The 17,234-nt window shown below is 36.0% G+C and overlaps 1 protein-coding gene across 6 annotated transcripts; it reads right to left on the minus strand.

Annotated features, from left to right (window-relative positions):
- Nucleotides 1–1,593: 1,593 nt before the first annotated feature.
- Nucleotides 1,594–16,519, minus strand: ldlrap1a (low density lipoprotein receptor adaptor protein 1a). Of its 6 annotated transcripts, XM_077196388.1 has the most exons (11): nt 16,242–16,513; nt 9,532–9,674; nt 9,153–9,265; nt 8,119–8,233; nt 5,358–5,430; nt 4,815–4,901; nt 4,587–4,690; nt 4,426–4,460; nt 2,953–2,984; nt 2,805–2,860; nt 1,594–2,298 (listed from the first exon to the last, which is right to left on the minus strand). In XM_077196388.1, the coding sequence occupies exons 1-11, from the start codon at nt 16,465–16,467 to the stop codon at nt 2,290–2,292; spliced, it is 993 nt and encodes a 330-aa protein (XP_077052503.1). In that variant the 5' UTR covers nt 16,468–16,513; the 3' UTR covers nt 1,594–2,289. The 6 variants fall into 6 exon arrangements, with proteins under 6 accessions (XP_077052503.1, XP_077052501.1, XP_077052505.1 ...); XM_077196386.1 differs by having other exon boundaries at nt 2,805–2,984; nt 16,242–16,518; XM_077196390.1 differs by lacking the exon at nt 2,805–2,860 and having other exon boundaries at nt 16,242–16,508.
- Between the last annotated feature and the right edge of the window lie 715 nt (nt 16,520–17,234).

Genomic DNA, 17,234 nt, shown 5'->3' on the forward strand with positions numbered 1-17,234 from the left:
TTGATTGTTTAATTATGGACTTCCTCCAAACTGTTTCTTCCGATGACAGGTTGTAATTAAGACATCACTGACTAATGAAGTAATAACACTTAACTGCGTAAAAAAAAAAAAAAAAAAAAAAAAAGTTTTATGGTAATCAAAACAAATTCACTATGCACCCCAGCTAAAACAGCGCTAATGAAAACTAGCTAAATGGAAAGAAATATCCACACGGTGTAAATTAAAGACCTTCAGCAGGAACCATTCAGATCAGAACAATTCATCTGGGTCAAATGTACACAAAGGATAGCAGTTAGATCAAAATAAAGGTAAAAAAATAAAGTAAAACGTAATGGGCCGCACATTCTCAACTGACTCACTGTGATCAAACCCATCCATCTTGTTCAACCTCGGTGTGTTTTAGTGTAAGCAAAATCCCATCAGCCATTCACAGACAGTGGCCCTGTGAATACAGATGCCTGTGCGCTCCGGACTTTCTGCCCTTTTCGTTGAATCTATTTTTACTGGCTGTAAAGCGTGAACTTCATCCGTTCTGAACTAGAGACCTTGGCAAAAATCGATGGCATTTCACCCACAATTCACCTATATATAGGCAAGAGACCGAAAAAGAGAGAATTGCATCATATATGAACATTTCACATAATTTCGAGGGTCCGTTAGAGAATGAATGCAAAATAAGTTTGAGGGGAAGTCCTCAGGGGAGAGAATACAGCATGCGTGAGGGGAGAACAACAAGAGGCGAGCCGGCTTTTTGAAGCTCGAGCCTCCCACTCGTTTTTTAGACACGTTTTTGTTGGAGTGTGTATGTGCGTCAAGGGTTCTCTGTAGCACTTTGCGTCACACGCTTCAACCCACATGCACACCTGACTCCACACATGTATGCAACAAATACACACAATCATAAGCAGGTAACCCAGTTGGGTTCGATTCTATAAGCTGAACCAAAATGTACAGGACAACCAACATCTTTCCCTTTTAATAGGTCAAACTATCCATGATGACAAACAAAATCACATTTAGGACAACTTAAAAGCTTATGGGCTACAGAAATTGACAATATTATAGGCTATACTAGATCAAATTGATACCCAGTGAGCTCTCAGTAATACTTTCTTGGAATATGATTTACAGGTCTGAGGTTTTTGTAAAACCTCGTTCAAATATATTGCCATCTAGGCCATAATAACTGTCATACATGAGGAGTACAGGGATTTCTCATGCTGATTGTGTTTCAGTAAAGTAAAGATGGCACATCTCTCCGGAGGCATTTCAAACAGACACTGCTGCGAGTGCTCCACATGTGTCAAGTGAATTTTGTGCCATCTGGGACAAATATAGAAAACGTGAAAAATCCACCTAATGCATAAAAAAAACAACCCCACACACAAGGGACTAAAAGGGAGATGAAAAGCCAGAGAAATTTAGAAGGCAATGCTGCCCTCTTCTGGTGACTAAAAAAAAGGAGAATAAAACAAACAAAAATTATCTTAATAGTTAATAATTAATGTTATAGATAATCACATATTAATAAATAATAATAATGATAATAATGAAATACCCATAAGACTAACGAAACACATTGAATAGCATAAATTATAACAATATTAACACTTTTATTAGACTTTTTAGAGAAATAGTAAATGTCCCCTTGGGGTGTTATAACAATCATACAATCCTGATTAAATAAAAAAATATGCACATGTAAATACTGAAATATGACTCAAAGGCCTCAAAAGACTTAAGTGACATGCTGTACTGTGAATTTAACGCTGATTTCTGTTTCGTCATTAATGAAGAGCATTATTGTGATAAATTTCAAAGCAGCAAACTACAGAGTTAGACATTAAAGTAACTCTACAGTGTACCTGAATAGGCATGATGCTATATGTCATATGATACAAATTTCTTTTCATACATGAAAAAAATACTGACTCCGGTATCTACATACATTATTCTGTATACAATTCGATTGATAAAAATAAAGCATGTAAACTCAGGTAAGATATCGCTTTTTTATGTTTGTTGCAAAAATAGACTCGTCTGCTATTGCTTTGGTGTGATGGACCAGATGATCGGGATGAGAAGGACCAGTGCGCCACCATTTCAACTGAATGCAGATTCCTGCATGAGTTTCCCGGACCTTCTTTCTCCCACATACCTATCTGTGCTCAGAGGCAGGAGAGCTCATCGGTGTTAGGTGCGTTTCCATTGGTCTTGTCTCATTCGGTCTCAGAGTTCCAGTCCTGAGGCATCACCCCAATGTCCAGGACCTGGGGGTTAGTACGAGACTCAGCGAGTCTATAGGGAAAGAGACAGAAGCAAAAAAAACTAAAAAACTAAACTTTAAAGTGATGCAAATGTATAGTATATCACCAGGTTTGATTAACATATGGGCAATTCCATGCAAATGTCAACCTTACCATCGAAAAAAATAATTAAAAAACGATTTAGTCATCCATAATGCTGAAATTGCCCACATGTGCCTGAAGGTTTCATTAAAAGCCACGTTTGGTCGGTTACTATGTTATTTACTATGCTAACAACTGTTATGGTCTCATTTGTAAGGTTAAAAGCCATGCAATACATCAATGTAATGTTCAGGGATAAAAACAAACAGGATGAAAAAGACAAAGTGAAACAAATAACATGCAAGCTGGGTAGGCTGAGGATGATGGGAAATTGAAGGAAACGAGCCTTATAATAATGCAATAAAAAAAATCTGTCCTGTAAATTGCATTTAAATATGGATCATTGCAGAACCCTGCCGTCAAATTCACAATTAGATCAGTCTGTTAGGCCAGTACCAGGCCAGGACAGATGCGAAATTTAGTTGAATTGATCAGTGAAAGTTGACAGGGTTCTGGAAGACAACAGGGGAGGGGAATGATGTTACAGACTGACAGATATGGCTTGGGTGGACTTTTGGTACAGGACTTGACCTGGACTTGTTACCTGGAGAGTACTCATAGCTATCCAAACTGCAGCTAGGAACAAAGAGAGAGCACAACAATCAAGGGCTTGAGAGCTACAGGATGTTCCTCTGTTCCTAATTCTATTCTGATGAAGGTGGCAATGCATTAATCAGCCAATTTAGCTGAATGTTATTAATCTCGACATTCATTTAGAGACACGAGAGGCTAAATATTAAGATTTAAAGAAATACTAAGTAATAAATGACTAAATGAGTAAATAAAAAGTTACTACTACTACAAATAATAATACAAATAATATTAATTATTATTATTAGTATTATATGGACATTATATACATTTACTTTATTTACAGTTCATTTTTTCAAATTAAAATGTATGTGCAGGTGTACAAACGTAATAGGGAATATGTGTATAATACATGTGCATATAATAACAACAACAATAGATATTAATAACAATATTAATATATTATTATTATACACATGTATTATATACACCTTTATTTTATTTACATAATAATAATAATAATAATAATAATAATAGGGACTATATAAATAAAATAAATGTATATAGTACGTGTATATAATAATAATAATAAATATATTATTACTATACACATAGATGTATTAAATACATTTAAGTACAATACATTAAGCATAGTCCCAATTATTATTATTAGTAGTAATACTAGTATCATAATTTTTGTTATTTATATGCATTATATACACATTTATTTTATTTAATTCTAATTCATGTGATCAGTTCTACAAACATAATTTATTCTAATTCATGTGATCAGTTCTACAAACATAATCTATTATTAATATTATTATTATTATAAACATGTATATAAAAATGTATTATATACAGAGTATTAATGTATTTTCTTACTTAAAGTCTTAATTATGCATTGCTACCATTGCAAGTCTGGCAAAAGTAGACATGAAAAAAAGAAAATAAAATATTTATATATATAAAAAAAGTTGTTAAATTAACATCCAAGCATTCCATGTATCAGTTTCTCATATCAGTACTCATAAAGCACAAATATTCAGGTCAAGTGTGTCATCTATATGCCATTAGAAATAAATCATTGAAGGCCAACTCTACATTTGCAGTGTCAATTACACCCCGCCAAACTACTAGTATAGCTTGGTTCCGTGGAGAATAAACAAATAAAATGAGACAATCTGTCTCATGAGACCTCAGTATGGGAAAAATGCCTTTGTTCAATTGCTCTGGATGATTAATCAAAGCCCAAGAAGTTATGCGGAGAAAACTAAAGGGTTCCAACTATCTTTAAGAACAAACACAGAACGATTGTTGTTGGAGATCGTTTTGATGTGCGAGAGGTTATTAGCATGCTTTTTACATGCAGCTCCCTTCTCAAGGATTTGTCCTTCCTGTCCCTCACTGAAGAGAGTTAGAAAGGAGATTCAGACGAAACAGAAGCTTGAAAGAGGAGATAAGAACAGCTCTGGGTATCTCATACCTTGAAAAAGCCTCTTCCAGACCATCATCAGTCTCCTAAAAAGAGGAGAAAAATGATATTCAGATTTTGAGATAAGGATCAGTTTAGGATACGTTCATTAAGATAATGGTCGGCAGTCACTCATGAGAGAAAAACACGCTCATAAGTGGACAAGATCTTACCCATTGGGGGGTGGTGTTGTTGTTGTTGGGTTCGGTGGGGTTGTCCACATTTTCCACAGCAGATGAGTAAACCTCGATGTCCAACAGGTTGTCTGCAGCTACAGCTAAAACAAACCAAACAGCCCATTAATATTGAAGTGTAAAAGCGATAGTTTCTCAAAAAAAAAAAAAAAAAAAAAAAAAAAAAAAAGTAGAAAAGGAGGCAAAGAGAGTTTAAGGAGTCAGTACCTCCTCCTTTCAGGCTGACCGATCCCTCTGACTGTGAACTGTTGGACGTTTCACCAGCTGAATCCCATTTCACACAATGCTCTCTCTCTGAAAGCAGAGCAACAGTACATCATGAATAATACTGCTTAAACAAACTAAATTCATATAAATTCAAAAAAAAAAAAAAAAAAACCTTTTTGGTGCTTTTCCTGAGCCCTAAGTTCTTTGCATTCTTACTAAACTAAGTCTCTAAAATTGTGTGACAAGTACAAATTATGCAAGGATTTTTTTGGAAGGTGATGCATTAACTGGCTCCTGTTTTACAAATACAAAAAAATACATCATTTTGTGTGCATCCATCTTTTCTACAAGAAAAGGCAAATGTTTTGACAGCCATTATCAATCACAACAGCATCAATGCCCTTGAAGACCCTATCAAGAGTGCAAAATCTGCAAATCCTTCAAAACATGAAGCGACAAATTATTTTCCACTTGTGGCATATGATTCTCTGCAGTTATACATGATCTCCATATTGTTTTGAGGAGAGATATGAAACACTGTACCTTCTTTAGCAACCTCCCAGAACTCGAAGGCCACTCTGAAGGCCTGAGCCACGGTGAGCGTGACCGCCTGTGCCTGAGGGATCACAACAGAATATTATTTTCCTATGTGTATTCAATCAATACCACTGCTTACCAGAGATGGGGGACTCGAGTCACATGACTTGACTCGAGTCAGACTCGAGTCGCAAATTTAAGGACTTGAGACTTGCTTGACTAAATTAAGAAAATGACTCGACTTGACTTTGACTTGAGATCCAATGACTTGAGACTTGACTTGAACTGTATGACTCGAGAATGACTTGATATACATTTGTCATCGCAACATCAATTGATGAACAAAATGAAAGCAACGGAACCATTGATGCCAGTCATCAGATTCTGCGCGATTGCGTGACACTGTACAAGCCCAGAAAAAACATACATCGCGGTGAGCGCACTAAATACAAAAACATCTCCCAGCATCGTTTCTTTTTGGATATAAACACTAGAAATTTGACTATATTCATACAAGAACATTTGCCGTACGCATAATAACTGGCAAGGGATATCGGACGACCATCACAACCTCGAACAGTCGAACTTCATTCACCACGTCTAAAAGTAAGCTATGGCTTGTTTAACCCGTTTGTTATAGTTAATTTGACTATCTTTAAATCGAGAATATTGGTCAAAACAGCATGCCTCTTTATACACAATTATGTTTTCAAATGTAGCTTAATGTTGTCAATATTCAAATGATAATTAATGATGCAATATGTTTTGTATAACATTTGCCACATTTCTTTTTAAATCATGCTTTAAAGCCAAATATGTCGTTCTTTCCAATGACAAAAAACAACATAGAAAACTGTTAATGTTTTGTCCTGTTTTATGTTTCTCTTAAAGCAGGGTTAGATGTTATCAGGGGTTACATTTATCAGATATTATCAAAATGCCAGCAGAATTAATATTGCACCCAAAATTCAAAATGTGGTGGAAAAAAAAATGCCCTAGTATCAGTTATTTTCATAATTATAACATATGATATTAAAAAAATATTTCCAGAATATTCACGCGATTGCAAATGTGATAATGATTTTATAAAACAGTTCAGTAAACAAAGAGTGAATATTGTGATGTGACATTTAGACATAGCCTAATACTCCAAATATTTTCTGTTTTTGCTCGATTTCTCCAATGACAATAGTTCCAAACAAGCCACAGAAAGAGTTATGCGTATTTGTGATTCAGTGACTTAGTTGCTTAGTTCCAGAACGAATCTGCCGTTTTGAACATAAGTTAAATTAATGCTCTATGACTCGTACATTAATACGGTAATTTGGCGCCACCTATTGGCGTTTTTAACTTCATAATTAAAAATTAAAAACTGATATTAAGGGGATGCCAGTTTGAAGAATGCCTTTGGTCGCATTGGAATTATACTTGAATTGTGAATTGTTTAATACCTTTTAATGGTCTTCTGCAATGTTTGAGGCATATTTATTTTTTCATGCTTTAATGTTGGCCTAATTTCAGTTACATTTAGATTTTTATTGTAGTAACCACTCAGCTATATGTGGAAATGCATATATTAAAAGAAATGTTGCAAATAAAACCATAGTCCACAACTTCTGTAGTTTTAACACAGTAGTCAAACGTTTGTATGACTTGCCAGTGACTTGTGACCCAAGCTACGACTTGACTTGCTTGACATAAGGCAGTGACTTGACTTGACTTGCCTTTATAAAAAATTTACTTGGACTTGCTTGAGACTCGAAGGTTAAGACTTGAGACTTGCACATGTGTGACTTACTCCCACCTCTGCTGCTTACACAGGATTCATTTTGTTAATCTACAGGAGTTAGAGATTCTTACAAAACTTTTAATCAGGAAAGATACATTTTGTTTTTGACAAAATCTAGCTCTTAAATACACATAATGTATAAGTATGGAGATGTTGTAAGTTATCTGAGGCACTCAAATGCAATACTTCAGATAACTACAGAGCACAGGCCCCCTTCTTCCATCACACTCTTGGTAGAAGACTATATTGCCCCTTTTATCTCTTTTTTGTCTCTCTCTCGCTAATTTGTCATGTTATAATCTGCAAATGCTGTGAGAAACAACTTGTGAATAATGCCTTATTCTTTAGTCAAGGTCAGTAGGCCTGGGAAGATTCTAGGGTATTCTAGGTCTTTAACCTACGTCAGGTGGGAATATTATGGGATGTTGAGAAAGACCATTCAAATCGTCAAGCTTTTATTTTGTTGGAATACAAATACAGTACATCATAAAAACAAATATTGAGTAAAATAGTCAATAATTGTTTTTGTTATTAATACTTTTCAGTATTGAATGAAAGATCTATAGTTATCACTTTTCTCGAATTGTATGAAGTCTTGGAAGAACTGTTTTACCAAGCGTGCCGCAGTGGATCTGGAAGAATACTTTCTCGGAAGAATAAAAACAATCACTGCAAAACAATGCATCTCTGAAATCTCACAGCTTTCTGAACAGCCTTCAAATGTTGCTTATGTAGGAAAAGCTTTTGCATCTAAACCTCACCATCTAGCCTCAACAGGCATGTTAACATCTTTTTGGATCATTGTGCTATGCTGAGAAGAACAGCATGTTCTTCAACAGGGAGAAAGTGATCTAGTCAGCTATTCTGAAAAACTGTCCTCCTCCTTCATGCTTAGTTTGACTTCTTTTGTTCCAGTCAGAAGTCTTTGTGTTGATGGAAAGATTCACAGCTTTCATAAGGAAAGCATCATACACTCACCACTTTTCGTTTGGCACAGAGGAACGCGTGGCACTCCAGCGTCTCATTCTGTTGGTTCTGGGAGATGAAAGCAAACACTTTGTCATGCATCTTGTCAGCTGTGCAGTATGATATCCTGGGAGAAAGGGTCACAAAACAGACCAGCGTTAAGGACTTGCAATCAGGTTTGAGAAAATATAAAATGATGATGAGTCGCAGGGATATGGATATGGAATAGATGCAGACTGCGTTGGAACTTCAAGGCCTGTTTTTTTTTTTTGTCTAAGATTTGATGAAAAATACAGTCAAAACAATAATAATATCAATTATTACTCATTTAAAACAATTTATTCTAATTTTAATATATTTTTATAATGTAAATATGTAATTTATAATGTAATGGCGAAGCTGAATTTTCAGCTTCATTACTCAAGTCTTCAGTCTTGATTCTTAATTCATTCTAATATGTTGATTTGGTGCTCAAGAAACATTTCTTATTATTATCAATGTTGAAAACATTTTGTTGATTAATATTTTTGTGGAAACCATGAAACTAACATTCAAAAGTTTCCCAAAAAATATTTAGCATCAAAATGTTTTCAACATTGATAATAATAAGAACCATTATTAATAATTTAGCATCATTTAATAATAAGAACCATTATTAATAATTTAGCATCATTTAATAGTTGAGCACTAAATCAGCAATAAAGCCTTTTGAATTTAATTGAAAAGTGTGTGTGTGTAAAGTAGGCTCAGCAAAAGCACACTGAACTGCGAAGATGAGATTTATGGGGACTACTGCTGGTTTCCTGCAGTATGCTGTATTTCACATGTCTCTAGTGAGAAATTCAGAGGTGTGTGTGTGTGTGTCTACGGTAAAACACTGGATGGTACGATAAATCATCTCCACTGTAGGTCAGACACACTGACGAGGAAGCGTGCAGAGACCACTTCTTTCATACTTTAATGTGGTTCAGTGGCACAACAAGTGAATGTTTTACAGGCAGTTGAACGTGAGAGAAGTAGTTGAAGCGGAGGTGTGTAGAGTTCACCTGTATATGGAAATGTTCTCGATCAGCTGGTTTGACACGCTATCGCACAAGATGATTCCCTGAGGAGACACTTTCAGGGCCACTTTAGGCAGTTTCTTCCTGCTGGCTTTTGCCTAACAAATGAATATATATGAAAACATTTTTATATTGCTGCTTGTCCGTGGTCTAGGCAATTTACTTGTCCTTGCAGAACTTGATTCTAGGCGGTTCTGTATGATTACTATGGGGTTGCTAAGGTGTTTTAGCTTGTTATGCAGTTGTTAGGGTATTCCAGCTGATTGCCAAGGTGTTGCTATGTGGTTGCTAGGCTGTCACAATGATATTATGGTCTTTAGACATTCTTATATCTTCATATCCAAGCTATGACAAATGAACTCACCGTGGCAACAATCCTCTTGACAGCAGCAGCTGATAACTCCTCGCCTTTGGGTTGGTCCACCAGAGTCATCCCCAGATGACGGAGGTTAAAGGTCATTCCCTCCAGAAGAGTCTCTCTTGTGTCAGTCCAATTCTCAGGGAGCTCTGCATGAAGAAAAAATACAACAGACTGAAGAGTTTAAGGCAACACTGAATAGCTACAAAAACATTTACACATGTGGGTTAAACCAAGTCAGCACAGATAAACAGTAAACAACTTCAACCAAAATGCTCACAAGAGACTTGCGCTACAGAGGTCATGAACAGTTATGAAATATTAAAGAAAGAAAAAAACAGTGTATGAGTAAATATTTGTTGGAGTCAACCTTTGCTTAAGAGACAAATATTCCAGGCCAAAAAAACATTTTGGATGTCTCTGTACAACTTTATTCCCAGGGCTGACTGAAAACAGACAAATACAATCAAAGGCCTGGAGCAGCTGTAAAGAGATGAAAAGTTCAAAAAATTGTCTTTCTTGAACCGGTGTTTTTGAAAAAGTGTCTTTTCTCAGCTCATCTTCACTAAAAACAATGTGGAAGAACTTAACAAGGCCTGCACAAAGCACGTCTTGAACCCCTACTGAACACTTCTGGAATAAAACAGTTAGGTTGACTAATACAAATGAATATATACTGTATATTGTATTAGTTTAGTAGATGTATTTTTCAGACAATAAATTGTAATTTTGCAATTGCAGCATTGTTTTTTTTGTTGCTTTAAAGCTTGTATTTTTTATACTCAGTTAGTTGATGCCAAGAAAAAAAAAGTTAATATATAAAATGTAAATGTGATTACAGCACCTGTGAAACTCCAACACTCCTGCCTTCACAATCTGCATAAATTCCAAATATGATTACAACACACATTAAGCTGTTTCAGCTATCCATTAACGCAGATGCACACAAATAAAGCTCATTATTTCTGTTGAGAGAACTCAAATGTTTGGCTCTAGTAACACTACCTGTGGCTCACCTGATCGCTTTTGGCAGTGGAGCTATAACATTTAAAATTCAGAAAATCCCCATAGATAAATGATAGGAATTACAACACAAAGGCAACAAGCCAAAACAGACAAGACATTTTTCATTTAGTCAGATTTGTTCAACACAGGTATTCAAGTCCCACAAATTTCACATTATTGTGTTAGTTTTCTATAATAAAACTTCAAATAAATTGTATAATCCACCTATATGTTATATATAAAACATATTAAATAACATTATATTTATATTGAAGTAAGGAAAAGGCAATTCCTGTATCTCATTTACTTTGGTCTGAACAAGCCACTGGTCTGCTAGACCTCCTGCTAAACCATTAAGCAACCGTATGACCAATTCAACGAATCATACATATATTTACAGGAATCACAATCACAGGAAACAGTGAATCATAGTCTCAGAAAGTTATTGTTAATTCTTGTGTACGGCCAACAGAAAACAAAGATGACTGAACAACAATGTCATGACAAGAGCAAAATTTAAAGCTCTAATGTGACATTTCATTTATAAACAGAACCAGCCGCACCAAGGATGATCGAACCATTACAAAGAAACTGAAAAGCTGACAAATGGGTTAAAGACACAACAGAATCTAGCTATATCATTACTTTGCCCACAGCTCCTGAAATAACATATCATTCTAAAATGTTTGATGGTGCCCTACAACCCCAGCATAAAAACCAGGGTAATTCATAAACATGGAGAAATGGAAAAGTGCGTAATAATACAGCCCTAGTGACATACTGATTAGTGACACACCCAAGGGCCCTTAATCACAGAGGGAAGCACTGCTTTGTCTTAACCATGTCCCTGAAGAAACATCCAAGGGTGGAGTGACCCAAACCACTGGTTGTCTCCAAGCTCCAAAAACTGAACTGGCTTTTTAGGCCAGATATGATTACGGTGCAAAATTGTGGGGGGGTTTTCATGGTAAGGTTTGGAGTTATTTCAATCTCGGTCAGATAGGGAAGAAAGAATGTCCTTTGTTTATTTTTGAAAATGGAAAAATAAACAGCACTCTTAAGAAACAGGAAATTCTTGCTTAAAGAGACACATGCAGATAAAAGTAGATGACCCAAGTGATAGGGACATGTTAATGAGAACATTTAGATGACAGATTTATCATATTTATTCTTCTAGTGTGAATTGCAAACAACTAAACTGACCATATCAAACTTTGATGGGATATTGATGGCTTTGTGAAAAAAAAAAAAAAAAAGCACATTTAAAAATGAAGGCTCCCTATTAACAAGTCTGGACTCATGCTTCTACTTCCACATGACTCCTCATGTAACAAAGGTTAATATCTAATGCTTTTATCAAATGGACTGCCTGGAAAAGCATTTAACAGCTGCTGGACGTCTCCCTCATGTTCTGCGTCAGATTGCCTGCCTTTTTAGTATGTGCAGGGCACCAACAAACACCAAAGATCCAGAGGCACGGGGCGATAAATCTCACCACTATAAAAACTCTCTCTTCATTACAATGCAGCGATGTTTGCTGCAAGCTATGCACTTTCTCTGTTGAGGCACATGACTTTGGAGCAGCAAGAAGGACATTTTTGATCACTCTGATGAGAAATGATCATAGGAGATAGCTGAATGAGAAGTTCAAGAGGAAGGAAAGTAATTATAAACTATAACACGGTGAATCGTTCTCAAATCTCCCCTTTAAAAGTTGATAAGCCCATTCATTTTGCTATCCTAACGGTGCATATAATTATATGGCTACTTTAATTCGATTATCTGCATGTAGCCTTGGTAATATGGTAATTTTCTGACAAATTTATAAAATGTATTAAATACATTAAGATGCAATTCACACATACAATGGATTTAATACACCTCTTATTTGATTACCATGTTCGTGTTAAATATTGATAGCATTAAAGAATGAAAGAATCAGCATGACTACAAATATCACAGTTCTAAAAATTGACACGTGCTTCAAACGAGATGTTTCCTTTTCTTTAGCACAGACATTCTTTGTCAGTGACCCACTGTTTTTTCACTTTTAACCTCAACCCTACCTGTGACCCATTTTAGGTTGTGACCCACAAGATAAAAAAACACTTGTTTAAAGAGATAATATACCCAGCTAACAAAATGAACAACTGCAACAGTCAAATAAAAAACAAAAAAGATCTTTGTTTGGATTCCAACAAAAAGGAGGGCAATGAGGTGCAGTCCGTATTGGAGCTAAAAGTAGGTCAGTAAATCAACAAAAGAATGTTAAACACACAAATGGGTCTTATTCTCCATCACTCAGCCGTTGAGAGAACAACCTATAAACACTGCTAACTTGCTGATGTTGGAAACTTTTACCATTCTGGCAAAAGCATTGAGCCTTTTCACTCCGACTGATTTGTGACTAAACAAAATCATAACCGTGCACTTCTTGTATTCCAGGTCATGAAGATAAGCAGCTCTCAGCCAACAAACAGAGACGCTTTTGTGGAGTCAAGACAGAATTAAAGGGGAAATGAAAATGCACAGCAAACTTTCTAATCCCACTAAAGGATATAAAAAATAAAATAAAAAAAAATTGCACTTGTTGAGACCAAGCCAGCCCACTTCACCTGCTTTCAAAGCTTAGTTCTGAGCTTGTCCACAGCAACTTTGAAGAAGTCTTTCTTTGTTCAAACAAACATGATTTAGAATGTCTTGGATATACCAGCAAACAAGTACCTACTTGTTGTCCAGGACAGACGACGACGACAAAAAACAAAACAAAAAAAACAAAACAAAAAACACACTGCTGGCTTTGCATTGTTTATTTCACAAAACCGTTATTGGCAACTTCTCATATAAGATCACTTGTTAATTAACCCTCAAAAACCCACTGTATCAAAACTGCAACACCTGTTTAAATCAGCAACACTTTCGGCAACAGACAAATGGCCATTTCTAGTGCCACAGCTTTATAAAGTCACTGTTTACTCACACCATTGCTCAGTCTTTTGGATCATATTTAGCAAATTTAAGTATTTTAAGTACTTGACCTTTGAGTCTATGACCTTGTTTTTTTTCCGTTAAAAACATGTTCAGTGATTGACAAGTAATTATATGTCTCAATATCAACCTAAATTCACAACAATTCAAAAGTTTAGGTCAGTAATACTTTTATTTAGCAAGGATGCAATTAATTGATCAAAAGTGACACTAAAGACATTTAAACATTACAAAATATTTCCATTTTATTTGAAGACTGGACCGAATGGACAAACATTTTATGGTCCTACACCTTCCACAGACAAAATATATATATATATATATATATGCACACACACACCACTTAAAGCTCCAGTAGGTCACTTTTGTAAACAAATATTTGTTAAAAATGTCATTATGTCCTGACAGTAGAATATGAGACAGATAATCTGTGGAAAAAATCAAGCTCCTCTGGCTCCTCCCTGTGGTCCTATTGCCATTTGCAGAAATACACCGCTCCCAGTCAGAAACAACCAATCAGAGCCAGGAGGAATGTCTTAGCAGTGTCAATCACGCTCGTGTACGCGCTGATCACCCCTCTCTTGCACAGCGCGAGCGCGTACCGTCGTTCGTGACTCTCCTGTTCGAACTCGTTCATCAAAATGAACAAATCTTTTTTCGAGTCATTTCGTTCGTTGAATGAACGAAATGACTCGAAAAAAGATTCGTTCATTTTGATGAACGAGTTCGAACAGGATTACGAACGTGCATCACAGAACAGAGCAAGGCGAGCATTTGTGCTTATAAAACTTAAAGTTTTGTATTTATTTTTGAAATGGCCGATGGTTTCGCTAGATAAGACCCTTATTCATCGTCTGGTATCGTTTAAAGCCCTTTGAAGCTGCGCTGAAACTGTCATTTGGTCCTTGAAACGTTTGTGTCCTATTGAAGTCCATTATATGGAGAAAAAGCCTGGAATGTTTTAATCAAAAACCTTCATTTCTTTTCGACTGAAGAAAGAAAGACATGGACATCTTGGATGACATGGGGGTGAGTAAATTATCAGCAAAAGTTTTTTTTAAAAAGTGAACTAATCCTTTAACGTTATTTTAGTAGCTATTTATAACTTATAGAAAGAGTGCAACGTTATAAAGTTACATGTATTGCAAAATACATAATGATTTGAGGACCAAGTTTGTAGTCAAAGTATGGGCAGGCCATAGTCAATGTAAAGCATATTGTTGATGTTTCGTCCCTATTAGTGAATGTCCCATAACTGTTTATAATCCGCCGTCATCGGTGGTCTTGCTTACTAGCCTGCGCGTTCACGGCAGCCTCCGCTGTGGGGGAGGAGCTGTGGAGGGAGGGCTGTAGCGCAGCAGAGAGCAAGGGGGTTGGACCTGTAAGTTGTGCTTGTTCAAATTTTCAACATTTCAACAAGTCAACATTTTCTCAAAACTCCCTACTGCAGCTTTAACTTAGTGATTGCTATTAGGATGTAAAGAGACTTTCAACCAGCTGAACAAAAAAATTTTTCTGGAACAAATCGCCTACCCTGCCTTTTAAGGTTAACATTGCCGTTTTATTCACACAATGAAGTCACAAAGATTAATATTACAAATGATTTTTAATTTATCCTAATTCAACTTTAAAGACAGTCAGAGGAGTGCTCTGAGAAGAACATACTGAAATTTAATTTTTTGGCTGGAAGATTTATAAAGGTCAAAGCAACTGCACAGTGAGACCCAGCATGTGCTTTTTCATTATGTATTACAGGAGGTCAGTGAGGTGTAGAAAAATATCAGGATCTTTACAAAGTGTCAGAAAGCTGCTCTGAGATGAACATCCGCATTCCAGCCACCTGATCTAAGAGAGTATGTACTTGCATAGTGAATTATTAAGGGAAAGTTCACCCAAAAATTAAAATTGTCCATTTATTTACTCACCCTCAAGTTGTTCCAAACATGTATTAGTTTCATTCTTCTGTTGAACACAAAATAAGATATTTTAAAGAATGTAGTAACCAGACAGGCACCCATTGACTCCCATAGTAGGAAAAAAATCTTTTGTGTTCAACAGAGGAAAGAAACTCATTCAGGTTTGGAACAACATGAAGGTGAGTAAATGACGACAAACTAAAATAAAAAATTATAAAACAAAACATTTTTGATTTTACAGTGGTGATATTGTGCAACCTCAAAACAAAATATGCTTCAAAAGTGGCTTGCTAAAATAAAAGTATGGATTTCTGAGGGCTAATGCAAAACATGGTAATCGTATTGGTGATATGATCCAGCAAAAGCCATGTCTTAAAATCTAGACAGCTTATTTGGGCATTAACGTTACAGCTGTATATAGATAGGTAGCTCAACAGGTTGAGACAAGGTCAACCACCAATAAACCCCAAAACTTCTAGTTTCGAATGAAGATTGTGAATCTGACAGTTGCAAAAACGCTTCTGTGTCGTTCATTAAACAAATTTTGCACAGCATATTTAGATCATATTGAAGATCCAAAAAAAAAAAAAAAAATTACCCACAAACTAACTAATAATATTCACAATTGCCTAGTAACTTAGTTGTGATTCACAACTACTAGGCAAACTGCATCTTTTGATTGTATTAACTTACTAAGCATGATTAAACACTATTGACAAATCAAGTTCAGATGCTAACGAATGGACAACACAAGTGACGCGTGAAAACACCCCAAATAAAAGTCTCGCTGTTGACACGAATACTCACTTTGGTGTTTGCCTGAGCTCGAGGACTGTTTGGTCAGGCTGGGACTCCGAATAAAAGCCCTTCTGGCAGATTTCAGCACATCCATGACGAGGTTTTCAAGCGGAGAAGCGTCTTCAGGTGCTGTTGTTGGCCATGAACGTCTCACTCTCAACTTTGTTGTTGCCGTTTCGATGCCGACATCTGTGGGAATACTTGAGTCCTCGCGTCTCCTTGGGCGGTGTTTCATCCGTCAATCAAAATGACGTTCGAATTACGCGGCGCCCAGGTTCTGTTTCCATGGAAACGGCATTAAACAATCCAATCGAAGCCTTTGGCGTATGCTATTTAAATGTCTGGGTCCGAAAATCAGACAGAGGCTTTTATGAAGGAACCACGTATATGCGGCTTAATGTCTTCATACCTCCCTATAATTCTTGATGATAAGTCAACATTCATAAGGTTTAGGTGTCTCGGTACTTGGTAAAGCAAGACAGACATGAAAATAAGTGACACGAACATAGAGATCTATTGACTTCATCTTTGTCGCCCTAGTGTGGATATAGGAGAAATCGTCCTCTATTGAGACTCGGTCAAGTATTATTTTCCACTATGGTAGTAATACGTTGTTTGGTAATAAGTCAAATATTCCGTGGTTGTGCATTTTTGCTTGAATGTCCACCACTGTCCAACACAATTCGAAGGCCCCTTCATAAAATATATCCGTCAGTATTATGATATTTATGACAAAGCTTGAAAAAACAAACAAAAAAACATACACACATGAAAAGCCTACTTATTTAGGAAGAGAAAAATAAAGTTTTTTTTAGCATTTTTTACTAATAATGTTATTAACATTAATTGGATTCATAATAAAGTATTCATTTGAATAACTTTAAGTCATCATGTGGTCCCCAGAAGGTTTCTATTGGGTCTCGGGCCCCCTGTTTGAGAATCACTGCTGTAGATTTTGTTTTTTATTTTGAATTATATTTTTTTTATTTTCTGTTTTCATTT

This window comes from Siphateles boraxobius, unplaced genomic scaffold (assembly GCF_051911475.1).
Source record: "Siphateles boraxobius isolate OS27281-9 unplaced genomic scaffold, OSU_SipBor_1 35, whole genome shotgun sequence".
NCBI classification, from domain to species: Eukaryota; Metazoa; Chordata; class Actinopteri; order Cypriniformes; family Leuciscidae; genus Siphateles; species Siphateles boraxobius.

What these genes read in the sequence shown, in the direction of transcription:
- ldlrap1a (XM_077196384.1), bottom strand. Translation starts at nt 16,467, where the DNA reads ATGAAACACCGCCCAAGGAGACGCGAGGACTCAAGTATTCCCACAGAT. An exon ending in GGTCAGCCTGAAAGGAGGAG is followed by an intron (nt 4,691 to 4,814) that starts GTACTGACTCCT and finishes GGTTTGTTTTAG; the next exon opens with CTGTAGCTGCAGACAACCTG. An exon ending in ACAACACCACCCCCCAATGG is followed by an intron (nt 4,461 to 4,586) that starts GTAAGATCTTGT and finishes TCCTCTTTTTAG; the next exon opens with GAGACTGATGATGGTCTGGA.